General features: G+C 35.7%; 1 protein-coding gene across 9 annotated transcripts; it reads right to left on the bottom strand.

The window, feature by feature from the left end:
* Window positions 1–9,669: 9,669 nt before the first annotated feature.
* On the bottom strand, window positions 9,670–13,095 carry LOC107953298 (regulatory-associated protein of TOR 1). Of its 9 annotated transcripts, none has more exons than XM_016888552.2 (9): window positions 12,939–13,094; window positions 12,567–12,617; window positions 11,994–12,224; window positions 11,100–11,182; window positions 10,859–11,007; window positions 10,748–10,758; window positions 10,600–10,667; window positions 10,308–10,465; window positions 9,670–9,996 (listed from the first exon to the last, which is right to left on the bottom strand). In XM_016888552.2, exons 5-9 carry the CDS (start codon window positions 10,954–10,956, stop codon window positions 9,942–9,944), a joined length of 390 nt encoding a protein of 129 aa, XP_016744041.2. In that variant the 5' UTR covers window positions 10,957–11,007; window positions 11,100–11,182; window positions 11,994–12,224; window positions 12,567–12,617; window positions 12,939–13,094; the 3' UTR covers window positions 9,670–9,941. The 9 variants fall into 9 exon arrangements, 4 of the variants coding, with proteins under 4 accessions (XP_016744041.2, XP_016744045.2, XP_016744042.2 ...); XM_016888556.2 differs by having other exon boundaries at window positions 10,859–10,947; window positions 12,939–13,088; XR_005930478.1 differs by lacking the exon at window positions 10,748–10,758 and having other exon boundaries at window positions 11,100–11,431; window positions 12,939–13,095.
* Window positions 13,096–17,213: the final 4,118 nt, after the last annotated feature.

Consider the following 17,213-nt stretch of genomic DNA (forward strand, 5'->3'; position numbering starts at 1 on the left):
AGATTAATTTTATTATAAATTACACAATAGTTTTAAAAAAAACATGCTTAATTGTAAGGAGGACTACATGTATAAAATACATGAATTTAGTAATATATATAAAAATTAAAAATGAGTATCAATAAATATGTACATATGTATGATAAAAATTTAAGAGATATATTACGTTGAACTACATAATAAAATATAAGAATAAACTTAAAAAAAGAAGCCATATGTATAAATAATATAAGGTTAATATATATATATATGAAATAAAGAAAAATAACTTTAATATAAAGTATATATGTATATACAGTAGTGTATGTAAAAAAAATGAAATCAAATCATTAAAATATATAAAGAAAAATAAGTAAACAAGGATAAAAAAAATATTGAATGCATCTTAAAAAAAATGATAATAAGCCATAAAATGAATAAATAAAGAGGAGGGACTCAATTAAAAGAGAATTAAAACAAGAGGGACAAAGTATAAATGGAAACAACTGCCAAAATGACAAAGGGGTCAGCATGTAACAAGTGCGAATGTGCAGGGACTAAATGAAAATAATCCAGACCCCCCGAAACGCAACACCTTGGAGCGAACTAAAATGAAATAGTGTACAAATTTTTGGGGAAAAATTAAAATAAAACACATGGATGCCAATGGGGTCTGCTGAAATTTGGTGCAAAAAGCAAGGAATTAATCGTGGAAATTTCCCATTTGACATACAAATGCACAAATTGAGTCATGGCATAGGTCAACACGTGGTCCCCACCCTTAAACACCACCGTCTCAATTTATTTCAAAATGGCAAGAAATTGAATGGTAATTGGCCATTTCTTCAAGCCACAATTAAGGCAGAAAACCTAATACCCCATACTTTCCCCTCATTTGGCTGATTCTCTCCCCCCCTCAAACACTAAGCTACACATTCAAGAATGGGGAATGATCTTTCACCCTTCAAATATCTTCTTGGCTTCGATTCAAACAAAGCAAAAAGGAGATTTATGGCATATTTTCCAGGTAAGAACTTCTTTCTTCTCTTTTTATTTGCTTTCAAACATTAAAACTATGAACCCAAAAGAATGAAAAACAAAAAAAGTACACAGAGATTTAAATCGAAAATCACCTTCGCAAAAAAAATTGCTTTTGAACTCTCTATTCAATATGAGTATGTAGTATCTCCCCCCCTCTTACAATGAAAATAAGGCTTTTATATAGCCGAAAATAAAAAGAAAAATACAAAGAATTTCATTTTTCGTTCTTTTTCTTTGCTGCTGTTTTTTTTTGCTTTGTTTTTGCCTGTTCTTGCTGTTGTGTTTGTCTGTTTCTTTGCAGGTGTGGAGGTACAGGGCCAGCTGTGGCGTACGGATCGTTGTCGTGGAGGCGTTGACGTGGCCGTGCTGGAGGGTTGCGGCTACTAGGGAAACCCTAGGTTTCTGTTTAGCTGAAGTTGTTTTAGCTTTGGGCTATTTGGGCCACGGGTATTTTGGGCTAGGGTTTTAGCTAATGGATTTTAATTGGGTCTTGAGTTATGTATTTAATTGGGTTCGGGTAGCTTTGATTTTTGGGCCTGTAAAAACTGGACTCTAAATATTTAAGGGACTGTTATATTTTTTTTTGTAATTTTGGTTTGGTTGTTGGGCCCGGGCAGATTTGACCCATTACAGCTGCCCCTCTTTACTCATTGTCGTGGAATGGGAATGGAGCAAAGACTTTAAAATGGGCCAAATCTGTCTGGTCTCACGGAATCATGATTTCTTTGGTGCTTCTTTTCTTCGAGTGGCTTTGACCTGCTCCACTGAAGACGAGATCTACAATCTTTGGCCTACTCCACCACAATTTTAGGGAGCTAGGATGGTGGCTTAAATCTGCTTCGCTGCAATATCAGGAAGCCTAGATTCACCATCTTCGATCTACTCTCTGTCAACACAGAGATGCCAAATCTGCTATCTTCGATCTGCCCTCTAACAATACAGAGACGTCAAATCTACTTGGATTTGCTTCAACGTAAACACGTGAAAGCCAAATCAGCTATGTCTTTGATCTGCTCCCTGCCTAATATAGAGATGCCAAATCATGCTATCTTCGATCTACTCTCCGCTGCTACAGAGATGCCAAATCATGCTTCTTCGATCTACTCTCCGCCGCTACAGAGACGCCAAATCTGTTATCTTCGACCTGCTTTCTGCCGCTACAGAAACACCAAATCTGTTGTCTTCGATCTGCTTTTCGTCGCTACGGAAACGCCAAATCTGTTATCTTCGATCTGCTCTCTGCCGCTACAGAGACGCCAAATCTGCTATCTTCGATCTGCTCTCCGCCACTACAGAGACGCCAAATCTATTATCTTCAATCTGCTCTCTGCCACTACAGAGACGCCAAATCTGCTATCTTCGATCTACTCTCTGCCACTATAGAGACGCCAAATCTATTATCTTCGATCTACTCTCCGCCACTACAGAGACGCCAAATCTATTATCTTCGATCTGCTCTCCGCCACTACAGAGACGCCAAATTTGTTATTTTCGATCTGCTCTCTGCCACTACAGAGACGCCAAATCTACTATCTTCGATCTGCTCTCCGCCACTATGGAGACGCCAAATCTATTATCTTTGATCTGCTCTCTGCCACTACAGAGACGTCTGCTCTCTGCCACTACAGATACGCCAAATTTGCTATCTTCGACTTGCTCTCCGCCACTATAGAGACACCAAATCTATTATCTTCGATTTGCTCTCCTCCACTACAGAGACGCCAAATCTACTATCTTCGATCTGCTCTCCGCCACTACAGAGACGCCAAATCTGTTATCTTCGATCTGCTCTCCGCCACTACAGAGACGCCAAATCTGTTATCTTCGATCTGCTCTCCACCGCTAAATCTGTTATCTTCGATCTGCTCTCCACCGCTACAGAGACGCAAAATCTGTTATCTTCGATCTACTCTCCGCCGCTACAGAGACGCCAAATCTGTTATCTACTTAAAGGAATGTCAGATCTGCTATGCTTTAGCCTGTTACCCTACTGTTTAGGGGATTAAGGCATACTGATCTTCATTGTCCCTTGAAGGACTTAACCTGTATAATGCGTATGAGTTCATGCCTAATGATTAGGATGCCATGACTCGAATGAGCCAAATGCTCCTAGGTAGATGTGTATGAATGACGTTTGTATGAATGCAAAATGTTATTTTTAATGCTTGATTTGATATTACTCGTCGTTCACCGAGGTTTTATTGCCGACGTATTATTCTGTCATTTTGTTTAGCTAGAAAACTCAAAGAAACAATCTCATCTGCTCGACAACCTTGCCCCACTCAAATTTTATGGAGTTTTTTGCTTATCCAACCCACTGCAACTCAGGGTATAGGATTTTTTTCATCTTCAATCAATTTGATCTTGTTACACCATTCCCTTGGTGTACTGACCCATTGTATATGCTCGATATTTGCATGAAGGCAGAGTGTCATTTCTTCTTTTCTCGAGAATGACCCCCTTTTACATTTAGGTTGACATTGCACGTCGTTTGTCGAGGTTGTGTCACTGACGAAGTATCTTGCCTTTTCATTCAACTGATATATTTGACAGAAAATTCAAAGAGATAGTCGTAATTTAGAACAATTTTCAAACCTTAGGCTTGGTCAGTTCTAAATGATGGTCTTGTTTCGGGTTCCTATACTATTTAGAAGCTTCTAGAGTAATATGCAGAACCCCTTTTACGAAGGTATTATTAGTCCATTAATCGTTATTTCAATGCAAAATGCTTGAAAATGATCAAAACAATGGTCAAGAAGGGAATTGATTAGGGGGTAGCTCGAAATAAATAGATTAATAAAAAATTGCAAATGCAATAAAAGGCAATTAACTCAACATGAATAAGTTAATCAAAGATAACGATGCAATAAGAAGGAAGTTTATTGGGACCTATCTTAAAAAGAATAAGGCAATCAAAGATAACAAATTCAAAATGAGCAAAATGGAAACTAGGTGTCTCAGATATCGCTGCTTGAGCTTCTCTATACCAACTCCTTGAGGACCTTTCTGAGCTCAATATGTGTTTAGGGATCCGGGGTACTTTGTCAATGCCCCAAGATGTAGCATACCTCTTCATTGTTAATTCAGACATAGCAAGACTACTGTGTGCCCCACCTTAATTTAAATTTGAGCCGCCTTTTTCGGGTTTTCAACTCAAAATCCCCTTTGGTCTCAAGGCACCCTTTGCAGGTTTTCGCCTTGGCCTCTCCTTTTCTTTTCTTTTCTTCTTTTTCTTTTTCTTCTTTATTTCTTTCTTTTCTTTTCTTTTCTCTTTTTTTTTGTTGATCTCAAAGCATCATTTGAGGGTTTTCGCCGTGGCCTCTCACTTTCCTTGGAAGTTCTTTTGTGTAAAAGGAACTTTTCAATGCTAGGTATCCCTCATGGAATCCTCTAGGAAGAATTTTTCTGATGTAAGCTTGCGTCATTCATTTCTGGTACATTGAGCTGTGTCATATGGCTTTCAACCTCCTTTCTTCAAATTCAACTGATCATATCGGGGTTAGATCTATTCTGCCTAATCCAATTTCAGCTAAGACTTGGCCAAAAGAAATCTTGCTTTCAAAATCGTTTCTATCCCATTAAGCAGACGAACAATGTATTACCCCGATGAAGGTTCTGGCCGACGTTCGAAAAATATAGAGGGTAAATGATAACTTCTTTATGCCAATATTTACAAGACTCAGTCATTTTTCACTATGACTTTTGTTCTATTGTTTGATTTTCCTTTTTTGCTTTTCAATTTTTGAACTTTTGTCTTTCTTTTTGGATATCTTTACTGCACTGTGATATAGTGTCTGATCTTTGAACAAGCTGCAAACTTTGACATTGTGCACTTGTATTTGAAAGTGATCCTTTCTGACATTACTTGTCAGCAACCCCCTCCTTTTTTTTTTGAAATCTAACGACTATTGATCTTGTAATTATTGACATAAGAAGTGACCCTCACCCCCCCTTCGTGAAGTAATCAATGACTACTGAGATGAATTGATGAGAATGGCCTAATAACATCCTTGCCTCATATAGAGAAAATCTGTGAAGAAATGAATATGGCTTTAACCAATGCAATCCCCTTACATGGTGGATCAACAATACCCAAACCTCATGATTAGCGTGGCTACCATGAAACCTTTAACATGTGTCCTTCTAGCACTGTATAGACATTTTGTATCATCCTCAGATATTAACATCTCAAATATATCTCGACATGATCAAGTGAAAACATCTTTGAATTTCTTGAAGTAACTCAAAGACAATTCATTTTGTCCCTGTGGTGACTCAGGTTTCAATCTTTGCCCCTTGTTCACAATGTCCATTGACCCTTCGTAAAGTAGGATCAGTTTTTTCATCTTGTTCTACCATCCTTAACAAATCAGGAAATAAGTCACAATCTCTGTCATCTTCAAGGTCCTGAGATCCCTCTAGACACATATCTTGCTCAAAAAGAGACTCAAAATTAGTAACAGCGTCGCTCACGTCATCGATTTCTGGAGACCTGTTATAGGTACGAAGGCATATTTCAAAGAATAAATGATTCTATGAATGATTATTTGTATGGTATGATCACGAATGAAAGAATCTAAGAATAGTCATTTGTACAGTATAAAATGGAAAGAATAAAAGAATATTTACTCAAACATGTATTTCATTGAAATAAAGATTTTGGATATAAGCCTATTTCACAAAAGGATTCTTGTTGCTTCTAGGCTTAAAGCAACAAGCTTGTTTTGAACATTACTCTAGATTAGCTCTAAAAATAAAAGATCCTTTTTCACAGTCCCATTGTTTAAAACACCCTAAGTACGTAAGGGCAGAAGCTTGGAAAAGTCTACTCCCAAGTTCCCTCTTCTGATACGTCGTTGATGTTCGGGTTCCCCAATACCAGGCCTAGCATTAGAGTTCCGAGCTGGATACACCCTTAAATCTCAGGCCCCAATCCAGCACGGAACTCATAACCTCCACCTCTTTAACAGAAAGGTTGGATAACTGATTTCCTGCTCCAGAGGGACCATCAAATTTCACAATACCCAATTTAATCAATCTTTCGATTAGCTTTTTAAAAGCGGTACAGTTCTCGATGGAATGCCCCGTAATTCCCGCATGGTATTCACATTGGCTGCTTGTGTCATACCATTTAGGGTACGAGGGTTGTATAGGTTTTATGTAAAAAAGGGATATAACATGTGTGTCGAACAGAACATGGTACAACTCTCCGTATGTGATTGGAATGGGCGTGTATTGGGGTTTTTTTAGTTCGGTCTTCGATTGGGTTCTTGCCTTGAGGAGGCCTGGTGGCTGGTTGTTATTGACCTTGGTCGGCCTGCTATAATCGGCTCCGAATGACCCTTGTTATACCTACTCGCATTACTTGCTCTCTTTTCCTTCTTCTTTGGGGCCTTTAGAGTCCACTCTCCCTTTTTCTTCATGTCTGCCAGAATAACTGGTTTGGCTCGATCATTTTCTGGGTTAAAACCTGAACCCATCGGGGAGTTCAACAGTACTGATGTATCCGTCTGATGTTGGTGTCCGATAACAACGGGTACCCCTTGCGAGTCTGATTGGGTCAGAAAACTTATTGGGGTAAAGCCTGCGGAGTAGATGATTTCTTCAATATCATCCTCACTATTTACCACTGGGCCGCTTCTTTTTTCAAATCCTCCAGCCAGTAACTGGGTTAACTGGCCCATCATATTTCTTTGGAGTTCTAGCATTTCACACATATCTTGTTGAATCTCGATCAACTGCTCTTGCATCTGCATTTGCCTTTGCTCCATTCTTTCCAACCTTTGGTCCATATCTTTTGTCAGTTCTGAAATGATTTTACCTGATTAGGGTCGTTTCGAGAAATTCTAATGCAAATGATGCAATGCAATGCAATGCAAATGCATGGGATGAATTCAAAGGAAAGGAATATGTTGATTTTGAATTCAATTCCCCTAGAACAACTTTTCTATAAAATAAATTCTTTTTCATAAAACGGATTATGTATACGACTTTGCTTTCGTATTCCAGGCGAAGGCACTAATCCCCTTTCTTCGTGAAAGTCAAATCTCGCAAGCTTCCAATGCATGCCTCTACTAGATCCTTTTTGCTTGATCTAACCCACGAATTACTATCCTCGCGATGTTGATTGGCTCCTTTAAGAAATTCGAGATGCGATGGCTTTTGGATAATCTTTATCGGTTTGAATCCTTAGGTAAAGTCTTGTTTTCCTCCACGAACTGTTAGCCTTCTTCTGTCGTGTTCACTTGGACCAAATTCGGACAACCGTACTGTAACCCGCGTTATTAAGAAATTCGTTTTCTTATGACAAATTATTCTATTTAGCAATTTAATACGAATCAACACCTCATTTTTGTGATGATGTAATGCAATGCAGTCATGAACAAACAAAAACAAAACACGTTAGTACAGAAATAAACAAACGACAAAGTACCTAATCGGGTGATCACTAGGGATTCGAAGTGGCTCTACCCAGGGTAAGTTCCTAGGTCTCTCTATATGTGGCTCGGTTCTAGGGATAAGGTACCCGAACCAGCAGATTCCTCAATCCTCACCCATTATAGGCGCATATAGATCGAGTTCGGTTCGGGGGGATACATTTCCCTATGACCATGCGGAGACGAAAATCTCACAAAATCATAGGTACGGATGTACCCCGGAAGCAATCCACTAGCCCATGCGGAGGTGAAAACCTCACGAAAGCGTAGTTTCTTACTCCCACCTAGAAGGCGTGACCATAGTGGTCATGCAGTACTATTCTACAAGACCCGCACCAAAACAATCATACAATCAAATGCAATCGAAAGATACATGATTTTTAAAATACATTTTCGGTTTTTGACAAAAGGACAGTAAATAATCGATTTTTATGGCTCGACTCTCAAGTCCCTAGTGGAGTCGCCAAGCTGTCGAAACCACCCCTTTTTCAAATATTTTAAAATTTTTAAATTTAATGAAAATACAGGGGAATCGACTTTTGAAAAACAAATGCATGGAGTCGCCACCGATCCTTTTGTTTTGGTGCGATCGGATCACCTAAGAATTTGGTTATTTTAATAAAACATTTTTGGTTTACTAAAACAACGATTCTGGTCTACGAAAATATGAGAAAACGGGTTCAGGAGTCAGTTACGCATGAGGAAGGATTAGCACCCTCACTATGCCCAAAATTGGTACCAAATCGATTAAATACTGTCCTTATGTCTAAAATTAAAAATGTTTTTGAAATGGGGTTTTTTTTTAATAACATTTGAATAACCCGAGTCAGTTACTAAAAATCTTCTTGTTTCGACGTCCGAAAATTTATAATTTGAAAATCACAAAAGGATGCTCACTATTTAGTCCAACGGAAAACCGAAACCCAGCACAGTAAGGCACGATTCCTCAAATTTCCAAACATTGATCATTGCCTCATCTTAGAAAATACGAGTGAAATTTCAAAGAGACATTCGATTATTTTGAACAAACTGGGGATTGCAACCCAGCACGATAGGGCACTATTCCCCGAATTGCCAAACATCGAACATTTCTTCCGTTTTCAAGAGTTTTTAGAAACCGTGAGCGAAATTCCAAAGGGATCTTCGATCTTTTTGAATAAATGAAAAAGCGCAACCCAGCACGATAGGGCACGATTCTCGAATTGCCAAACATCGAACATCGCATTTGCTTTAAAGGGTTTTCTTAAAAAAACATGAGTGAAAACTTAAAGGAACGTTCGATTATTTTGAACAAACGAGAAATCACAACCCAGCACGATAGGGCATGATTCCCGAATTGTCAAACAAGATACGCGCGAAGCAAATGAAATGTAGAAATCAAAATGGTATAAGATTAATAAGCTAGAGATATATATAGGTTGACAAGCTTGAATAAAAAATAGGGATATATATATAATTTTGAAATGGATATTAAAGAATGAAAATTTGAATCAAGTTGCATGTAAAATTTTTTTAAACACAAATACATTTCAAAGTTGACAAACTACATGACGATTTAAATAATATGTCTAATATAAAAAAAGAATAATGAAGACATATGGCAAAACATAATACACAAAATACGTTCATAAAACATATGTACATATAGATAGCTTTGAAAATAATCATTAGATTAATAAAAAGCTTTAAGTTAGTCTAAAAGTATATACATGCCTTTATATCAAAACGTTTAAATAAAGGACTATATAAAACACTAAGTAATTTAATACAAAGGAGCATCCAAAAATAACAATTTTGTAATTACAAAAAAAGAGGTTTCTAAAATTATTCCATATACATGCATAAAGAAAATATTTGATAACTCATGTAGCAAAAAAAAAGAGTGTCGTAAGTAGGAAACAATACAGCAAAACAGCTTTTACAAACGCTGCAAAAAACGCCGCTAACATTTTGTGGCGTTTATGAAAAAAACGCCGCTAAAAGTCATGATCTTTAGCGGCGCTTTTCCCACAAACGCCGCTAAAAATCATAACCTTTTAAAAAATTATTTTATTTTAATTAAATAATATTTATTTCTATTTTAAATATTATATTATGTTTAATTCTTGAAATTTGAAATTTAAACTCCATACTTTTAAGGATAAATAAAAAATATTAATTAAATTAAATTTTCCATTAAAATTTAAACTTCAAAACTAAATATAAAAATTAATGAATTTAAATTTAATATATAACATTGATTCAATATGTAATTTAATACATAAAAAATAACACACACAAACACACAAAGTATTACAATTTCTAAAACAAAATTTATCCTCGTGAGAAAATAATGCCAATTCTTCATCACCTCTCATTAATCAAAGGAAAAAGATAAAAAAAAAAAGAAGAAGAAACAATATACAACAGAGGGCTGGTTCAAGCTTATGTGAAGCCAAAGTATTGCAATGCCTGCATATAACTTAGAGAATTCCTTTGATGCTTTCAATTCAACCGCCAGAGAATCCAAAACACCGGAACAGAAAGCCAAAGTATGCACCTGTAAGCCAAAGTCAGGCCAATAAGGAAATCACTTATACGACCCTCAAGGCCACATATGTCAAAGCACATTATCTGATCTCTTTGAATTATGAGATGGAAAGATAAATTTTTAATAATGCCACCATAATGCAAGAATTAGAGTTTGTTTCGACAAAAGTCATTGATCATGTTATTAATCATGTGCCTTTGCATGTACAGGCGTTGCATCTAAAACCTACATAGTTTAAATAAAAAATATCACCAAATCCATGGCCTATCCTCAAACAATCTATTATTTAGATATGTAAACAAGTCAAACAGAACTTTTACCATCTCAATGTCATTTTGATAGGTGTAGTAAAACAAGAAGTAAACACATAGGCAGGAAATTCAGCACTTTGAGGAAGAGTCTCATGTGCTTCACACGCAGCAAGAAGAATGCAGTCTCTTGAAGATCCAGGGTAGTTAGAAGTGCCACAGTCAAGAAGCTATCAATCAAATTCAAATAAAGAAAAAAAGAAAATCAAATAAGGCTAGAGAAGGAAGACAATGATGTCTATTTGAATAGCACCAGCCAGAAAATATACTAGTGACAAATTGAGGATAGAACGTGAGCAAGTACCTCAATGAAGGCATTAACAACCATTCCTGCAGCAGATAAGGCTAGGGAAGGAAGACAAACAACCATTCCTGCAGCAGAGCAATCAAAAACATATATAAAAGGTGTTTTTAGCAAAGAATCAAGATTGCTGATAGGAAAGGGAATATACTGTGTATAACTCTGCACAAGAAATGTTCAGGCTTAGCAAGGAGAAAAATTGGCAAATAGAGCAAAAGAAAAGCAACAAGAATTGATTCCTAACAGTTAAACAAGTGAACACCTTATTAAACAGCCAGATTTCACCATTTGCAATTGGCTTTGGAACACCATGTCCATTGTAATGAAATAAAACTCTCTGACTTGGCATATCTGCAACATGTATTACAAAGTTTCTTCACTTCATCCACTGTAGGATCAACTTCGACCTTACTGTGAGCCAGGCCATGTTTAATAGAAAGAATTAGATTCTAAACTTGATGGAATAGCCTGTAATGAGACGTGGTATAAGATGGTGTTCAAACCTTGGGCTGCCACTTCTCATATTGATCTCTCAAGTTTTTCACAATAGTTTCCACTGCTTTTTATGGTGCCATAGAAAAAGGGTCTGCAACAATGAAAGAAAGAAAAAGTGGAACATACTAATATCAATGAAGAACATTAGATTGAAAAAAAAATTATATATTTTAATCATTTTGCGACCAAAGAATGGATGTTGGATAGAAAATATGATTGAAAACTTATTTTGTGCAAGTGCAGCACTAGGATTCCAACTTTTTCCTCCTTGGCAACCAATAAAGGAAGGCCAGTACAAGGGTTGTATATAGAAACAATAAATAGATAAGCATCCCCGAGACTGCATGCAAAATACAGCAAAAGTTTCAAATTAGTAATTATAATTTTGAGTGTTTAAAAATTTGTATAATCTATCAGATTTCTTAATTCAAAATTTTCAATCATATTCAATATATTGAATCAATAAATTATTTGTGTGATGACTGTAGCCTTTTTAAAGATAATTTATTCTATTTTCACATATTTTAAGAGTCATGAGTATTACCTTATAGTAATTTATTTGGCCACTATTTTTATTTTTTTAATTAAATAGAGAAGTGTTTATTAATTTTACATATGCATATTTTACAATAAAAAGATAATATGTCAGACTCCACACTTGTTATCATTTTAATATTTACTGATTGTTTAACTAAATACATTATGATAATCGATGAGTAAAAAATGATTTTATTAAATTATTATAATTTCATGAAAAATTTAATACTAAAAAAATGTAATATAATAAAATTTGCTATTCAAGTGATGGAAATTAACTAATTAGATCTGCTATTAACTAATTAGATCAAGTGATGGGTGATAAAGTGATTCGACTATATTTTTGTATTGATGAGATATATTACCTAATTAGATCTGCTATTCAAGTGATGGAAATTAACCTCGCGATCAAAACGACCTTGCCTGAGAAGTGCAGGATCTAACAAATCTCTACGATTTGTAGCAGCCGAAAATATAACACCTTGCCAGTATCAAACCCATCAAGCTCTATTAGTAGCTGATTCAAAGTAGTTTCCCGCTCCTGAGTGGCTGCATTATACAGGTGGTCTGTTTTTTCCTTGAAAATCCCCTGACGTCTGATCAGATAGAAAGAAAGAGAGAAAATCATTTACATATGATCTTAAAGACAGCTATGTTTTTCTCCTCTCCACTAAATTCATCTATAGTTATCTTCCTACTCATAATTGCAATGATAATTGGCCTGTAAAAGGCTGGTACAAATTACTAATATCACATGTAATTCCAGCTCATGGCTGTTATAATGGTATTATATAAGTCAAAAAATAACTTTGCTCATGTAATGATGAAAATGCCCCATCCAAGTCTTGTTCAATGTTCAATATAAAAAATCAAGATAGAAAAATAGCAGGCAAAATTTCTTTGATGCATGAACAATATAAGCAAAGATGGGAACATACTGGAGTTTCACTCGTAGCCTTGTGAACCAGATCCTTCAGAATGGAATGAGTCTGAAAAATGTAACAAATGAAATCAATCCAATTTGAAGTATCACTCTATGACCAACATGATCCCTAGTAAACCAAGACCTTAATAGCAATTAAAAATTATCAACATTTTTTATGTAAGGCAACTAAATAGAAGAGGATAGCAAGTATGTAAGACAACTAAATAGAAGAGGATTGCAAGAATCTTGATACTTGAAAGAAAAAAAAATGTTTTTTAAGAATCACAACTGAACTGATGCTGAAAGAAAAAGAAAACCAGATGACCTTGGTATGCAAAATTGAATATGACAGATATACCATTTTTTCTAAAATTTACTTTCATACCGCATCAACAGCAGCCTCAGCTGGACCTCTGATAGTAACTAAAATAGATTCAATCAAACGTTGATATCCTTGTTCAGGAGCTATTAAATGTGGTTGATAGCCATCAGCTTCAGTAATGAGCTTCCTAAATTCTCCATTGATAGTTGTCTGTCAAATCAGCTTCAGTAATGAGCTTCAGTAACAAATCATTGATATGGATAAATAAAAATGAAATACAAAAACTAAAATCATTCCACATCGAATTCTAGCAAAATAGTTATATTTTAGTTAGGAAGAAATATCTCTAATGAAATGGAGATTAGATCGGAAAAGAATAAACCTTAACCCCTAAACCTTAAACCCCAATCCCTTAAAACTTAAACACAACCTTTAACCCATAAACCATAAACCATAATCCCTAAACCCATAATCCATAAACCTTACAATAGTAACTCATAAACATTAAACCCTTAACCATATACCATAAACCCTAAACTATAATGATAATTAATTCAATATTTTAAAATTAATAATATTTTAAAATTAATACTATCTCTTTTACAATTATATAAGAAAATATTTAACATATAAATTAAAAAATAATTAGTTATATACCAAAAATTTTTAAAATTATTTTAAATAATAGTATTTTAATTTTTTTCATATTTGTGGCATTTTTCAAAAAACGCCGCTAAAGATCAGCATTAGCGGCTTTTTTAAAAAGCGCCGCTAAAGGTGTACTTATAGCGGCATTTCTTAAAAAAGCGCCACTAATACTCGATCTTTAGTGGCAATTTTAAAAAGTGCCGCTAAAGCCACTAAATTCTCAATACAAAACGATGGCGTTCTACAAAATTAATTTGCGGTGTTTTCTAAAAAGCGTCGCTAAAGGTGTACATATTGCGGTGTTTTTAAAAAAATGCCGCTAATACTCGATCTTTAGCGGCGTTTTTAAAAAAGCGCCGCTAAAGCCACCAAAGGCTCACAGCATTGTGTTAATTTTTTTGCGGCGTTTTTTAAAAAACACCGCTAAAGATCAAGCATTAGCGGCGTTTTTAAAAAGTGCCGCTAATGCTCGCTCTTTAGTGGCGTTTTTTATTCAAACGCCGCTAAAAACTTGTTTTATTAATTTTATTATAAATTACACAATACTTAAAAAAACATGCTTAATTGTAAGGAGGACTACATGTATAAAATACATGGATTTAGTAATATATATAAAAATTAAAAATGAGTATCTATAAATATGTACATATGTATGATAATAATTTAAGAGATATATTACGTTGAACTACATAATAAAATATAAGAATAAACTTAAAAAAAGAAGCCATATGTATAAATAATATAAGGTTAATATATATATATGAAATAAAGAAAAATAACTTTAATATAAAGTATATATGTATATACAGTAGTGTATGTAAAAAAAACGAAATCAAATCATTAAAATATATAAAGAAAAATAAGTAAACAAGGATAAAAAAATATTGAATGCATCTTAAAAAAATGATAATAAGCCATAAAATGAATAAATAAAGAGGAGGAACTCAATTAAAAGAGAATTAAAACAAGAGGGACAAAGTATAAATGGAAACAACTACCAAAATGACAAAGGGGTCAGCATGTAACAAGTGCGAATGCGCAGGGACTAAATGAAAATAATCCAGACCCCCCGAAACGCAACACCTTGGAGCGAACTAAAATGAAATCGTGTACAAATTTTTGGGGAAAAATTAAAATAAAACACATGGATGCCAATGGGGTCTGCTGAAATTTGGTGCAAAAAGCGAGGGATTAATCGTGGAAATTTCCCATTTGACATACAAATGCACAAATTGAGGCATGGCATAGGTCAACACGTGGTCCCCACCCTTAAACACCACCGTCTCAATTTATTTCAAAATGGCAGGAAATTGAATGGCAATTGGCCATTTCTTCAAGCCACAATTAAGGCAAAAAACCTAATACCCCATACTTTCCCCTCATTTGGCCGATTCTCTCCCCCCCTCAAACACTAAGCTACACATTCAAGCATAGGGAATGATCTTTCAGCCTTCAAATCTCTTCTTGGCTTCGATTCAAACAAAGCAAAAAGGAGATTTATGGCATATTTTCCAGGTAAGAACTTCTTTCTTCTCTTTTTATTTGCTTTCCAACATTAAAACTATGAACCCAAAAGAATGAAAAACAAAAAAAAGTACACAGAGATTTAAATCGAAAATCACCTTCCCAAAAAAAATTGCTTTTGAATTCTCTATTCAATATGAGTATGTAGTATCTCCCCCCTCTTACAATGAAAATAAGGCCTTTATATAGCCGAAAATAAAAAGAAAAATACAAAGAATTTCATTTTTCGTTCTTTTTCTTTGCTGCTATTTTTTTTTGCTTTGTTTTTGCTTGTCCTTGCCGTTGTGTTTGTCTGTTTCTTTGCAGGTGCGAAGGTACAGGGCCAGCTGTGGTGTACGGCTCGTTGTCGTGGAGGCGTGGACGTGGCCGTGCTGGAGGGTTGCGGCTACTAGGGAAACCCTAGGTTTCTGTTTAGCTGAAGTTGTTTTAGCTTTGGGCTGTTTGGGCCAGGGTATTTTGGGCTAGGGTTTTAGCTAATGGATTTTAATTGGGTCTTGAGTTATGTATTTAATTGGGTTTAGGGAGCTTTGATTTTTGGGCCTGTAGAAACTAGACTCTAAATATTTAAGGGACTGTTATAATTTTTTTTGTAATTTTGGTTTGGTTGTTGGGCCCGGGCAGATTTGGCCCATTACAGTATTCGTCACTTCGTTGTCAACTTCCACAATGAGTACAAGAACAAAGACTGGCGCAAACGAATTTTGAACATGGGTGAAAATGTCATATTTAAATTCGTATTTGTAATTATTTCGAGTCTATTTCCTGATTCGGATGGTAACATATTTTATCGGAATACATACGTAGAATACGAGTTGGAAGCACACCATTTCAGACATAATTGGCGAGGTTAGAGACTGATATGGCGGGGTTCAATCCTTCTCTCAGACAGTGGTTGGGTAGTATGGAGCCGTAGCAATGGGCTCAATGTTTTGACGAAGGGTACTGGTATGGTCAAATGACAACTAACCTTGTTGAGGCCATTATCTCCGCCTTGAGGCATACGCGTCACTTACCAATTTCAGCAGTTTTTTTAGCCGCATTTTACAGGCTATCAACCTTAATGCCAAAAATGAGGTTGAAACATGCAAAACAGTTAGAGGCAGGACAAGTGTACGTCGAAAAAATTAGGGATTCCATGAAAGAGAACGTTCAAACGGGTAGGTCGATGAATGCAAAACTATATTCCCAAAATTTGAAAACTTTTCGAGTGACAAAGTATATTGGTCGTCGGTCGGGGATCCCAACACGGTCCTACGGAGTTGATCTCTGAAATAGGAGGTGTGGGTGCAAGATGTTCCAAACACTATGGTATCCATGTGCACATGTGTTTGTAGTGTGTGCTACCTACAGTTTGAATGTCGAACAATATATCGACGATGTGTACACTCTTGAATGTACGTTCTGTATTTGGGGTAACGAGTTCCCCGTATTAAGGGTTGTATTGACATGGGAAGTGCAACCGCCTGCGTTCGAGATGTTGCCAGATCGGTCACTACATAGGAGAGTCAAAGGTAGACCGACAACAATAAGGATTCAGAACGACATGGATATAAGAGAACAAATCGATCCAAAGCGTTGCACCATATGTAGAATAGTTGGCCACAATCGGAGCAAGTGTCCCCATGGAAACTTCTACATTGGTCAATCTTCACGGTCTGAAAGAAATTAAATGTAGTAACTGATGTTTGCATTTTATGATCTTTTAGAAATAAAGTTTGTATTATTTAGTGTTAAGCTTTTATCTAAAATTAGCAGTTTCAACTTTAAATACTTTAAAAGATATTATAAATTATACAAAAAAGACTAATATATAAGTCGTGGAACCCTAAACCAATACAACAAATATTACATAACAATTGAAGTTTATGTAACTCAAAATTGGAAAGAACCGAGAGTGTTATCATTATTCGGGGTATAACAGTTTACGGGCCTTCGTTGACGGGGTGGATGTTGGGGTGTACTGTACACATCTGGAGGATCGACAACTGGATCAAATATGGCCTGAGACGGGGTGGAGTCCATGTTATTACTAAACATATCAAATGATATCAGTGGTTGCTCTGGGTGAAATAAACTCGAACCGCCTATGTCCGAGTGATATGAACTTGAACCGCCTATGTCCGAGTGATATGAATTTGAACCGCCAATGTCCGAGTGATATGAACT

This window comes from Gossypium hirsutum, chromosome A07, assembly GCF_007990345.1.
Source record: "Gossypium hirsutum isolate 1008001.06 chromosome A07, Gossypium_hirsutum_v2.1, whole genome shotgun sequence".
Lineage (NCBI taxonomy): Eukaryota > Viridiplantae > Streptophyta > Magnoliopsida > Malvales > Malvaceae > Gossypium > Gossypium hirsutum.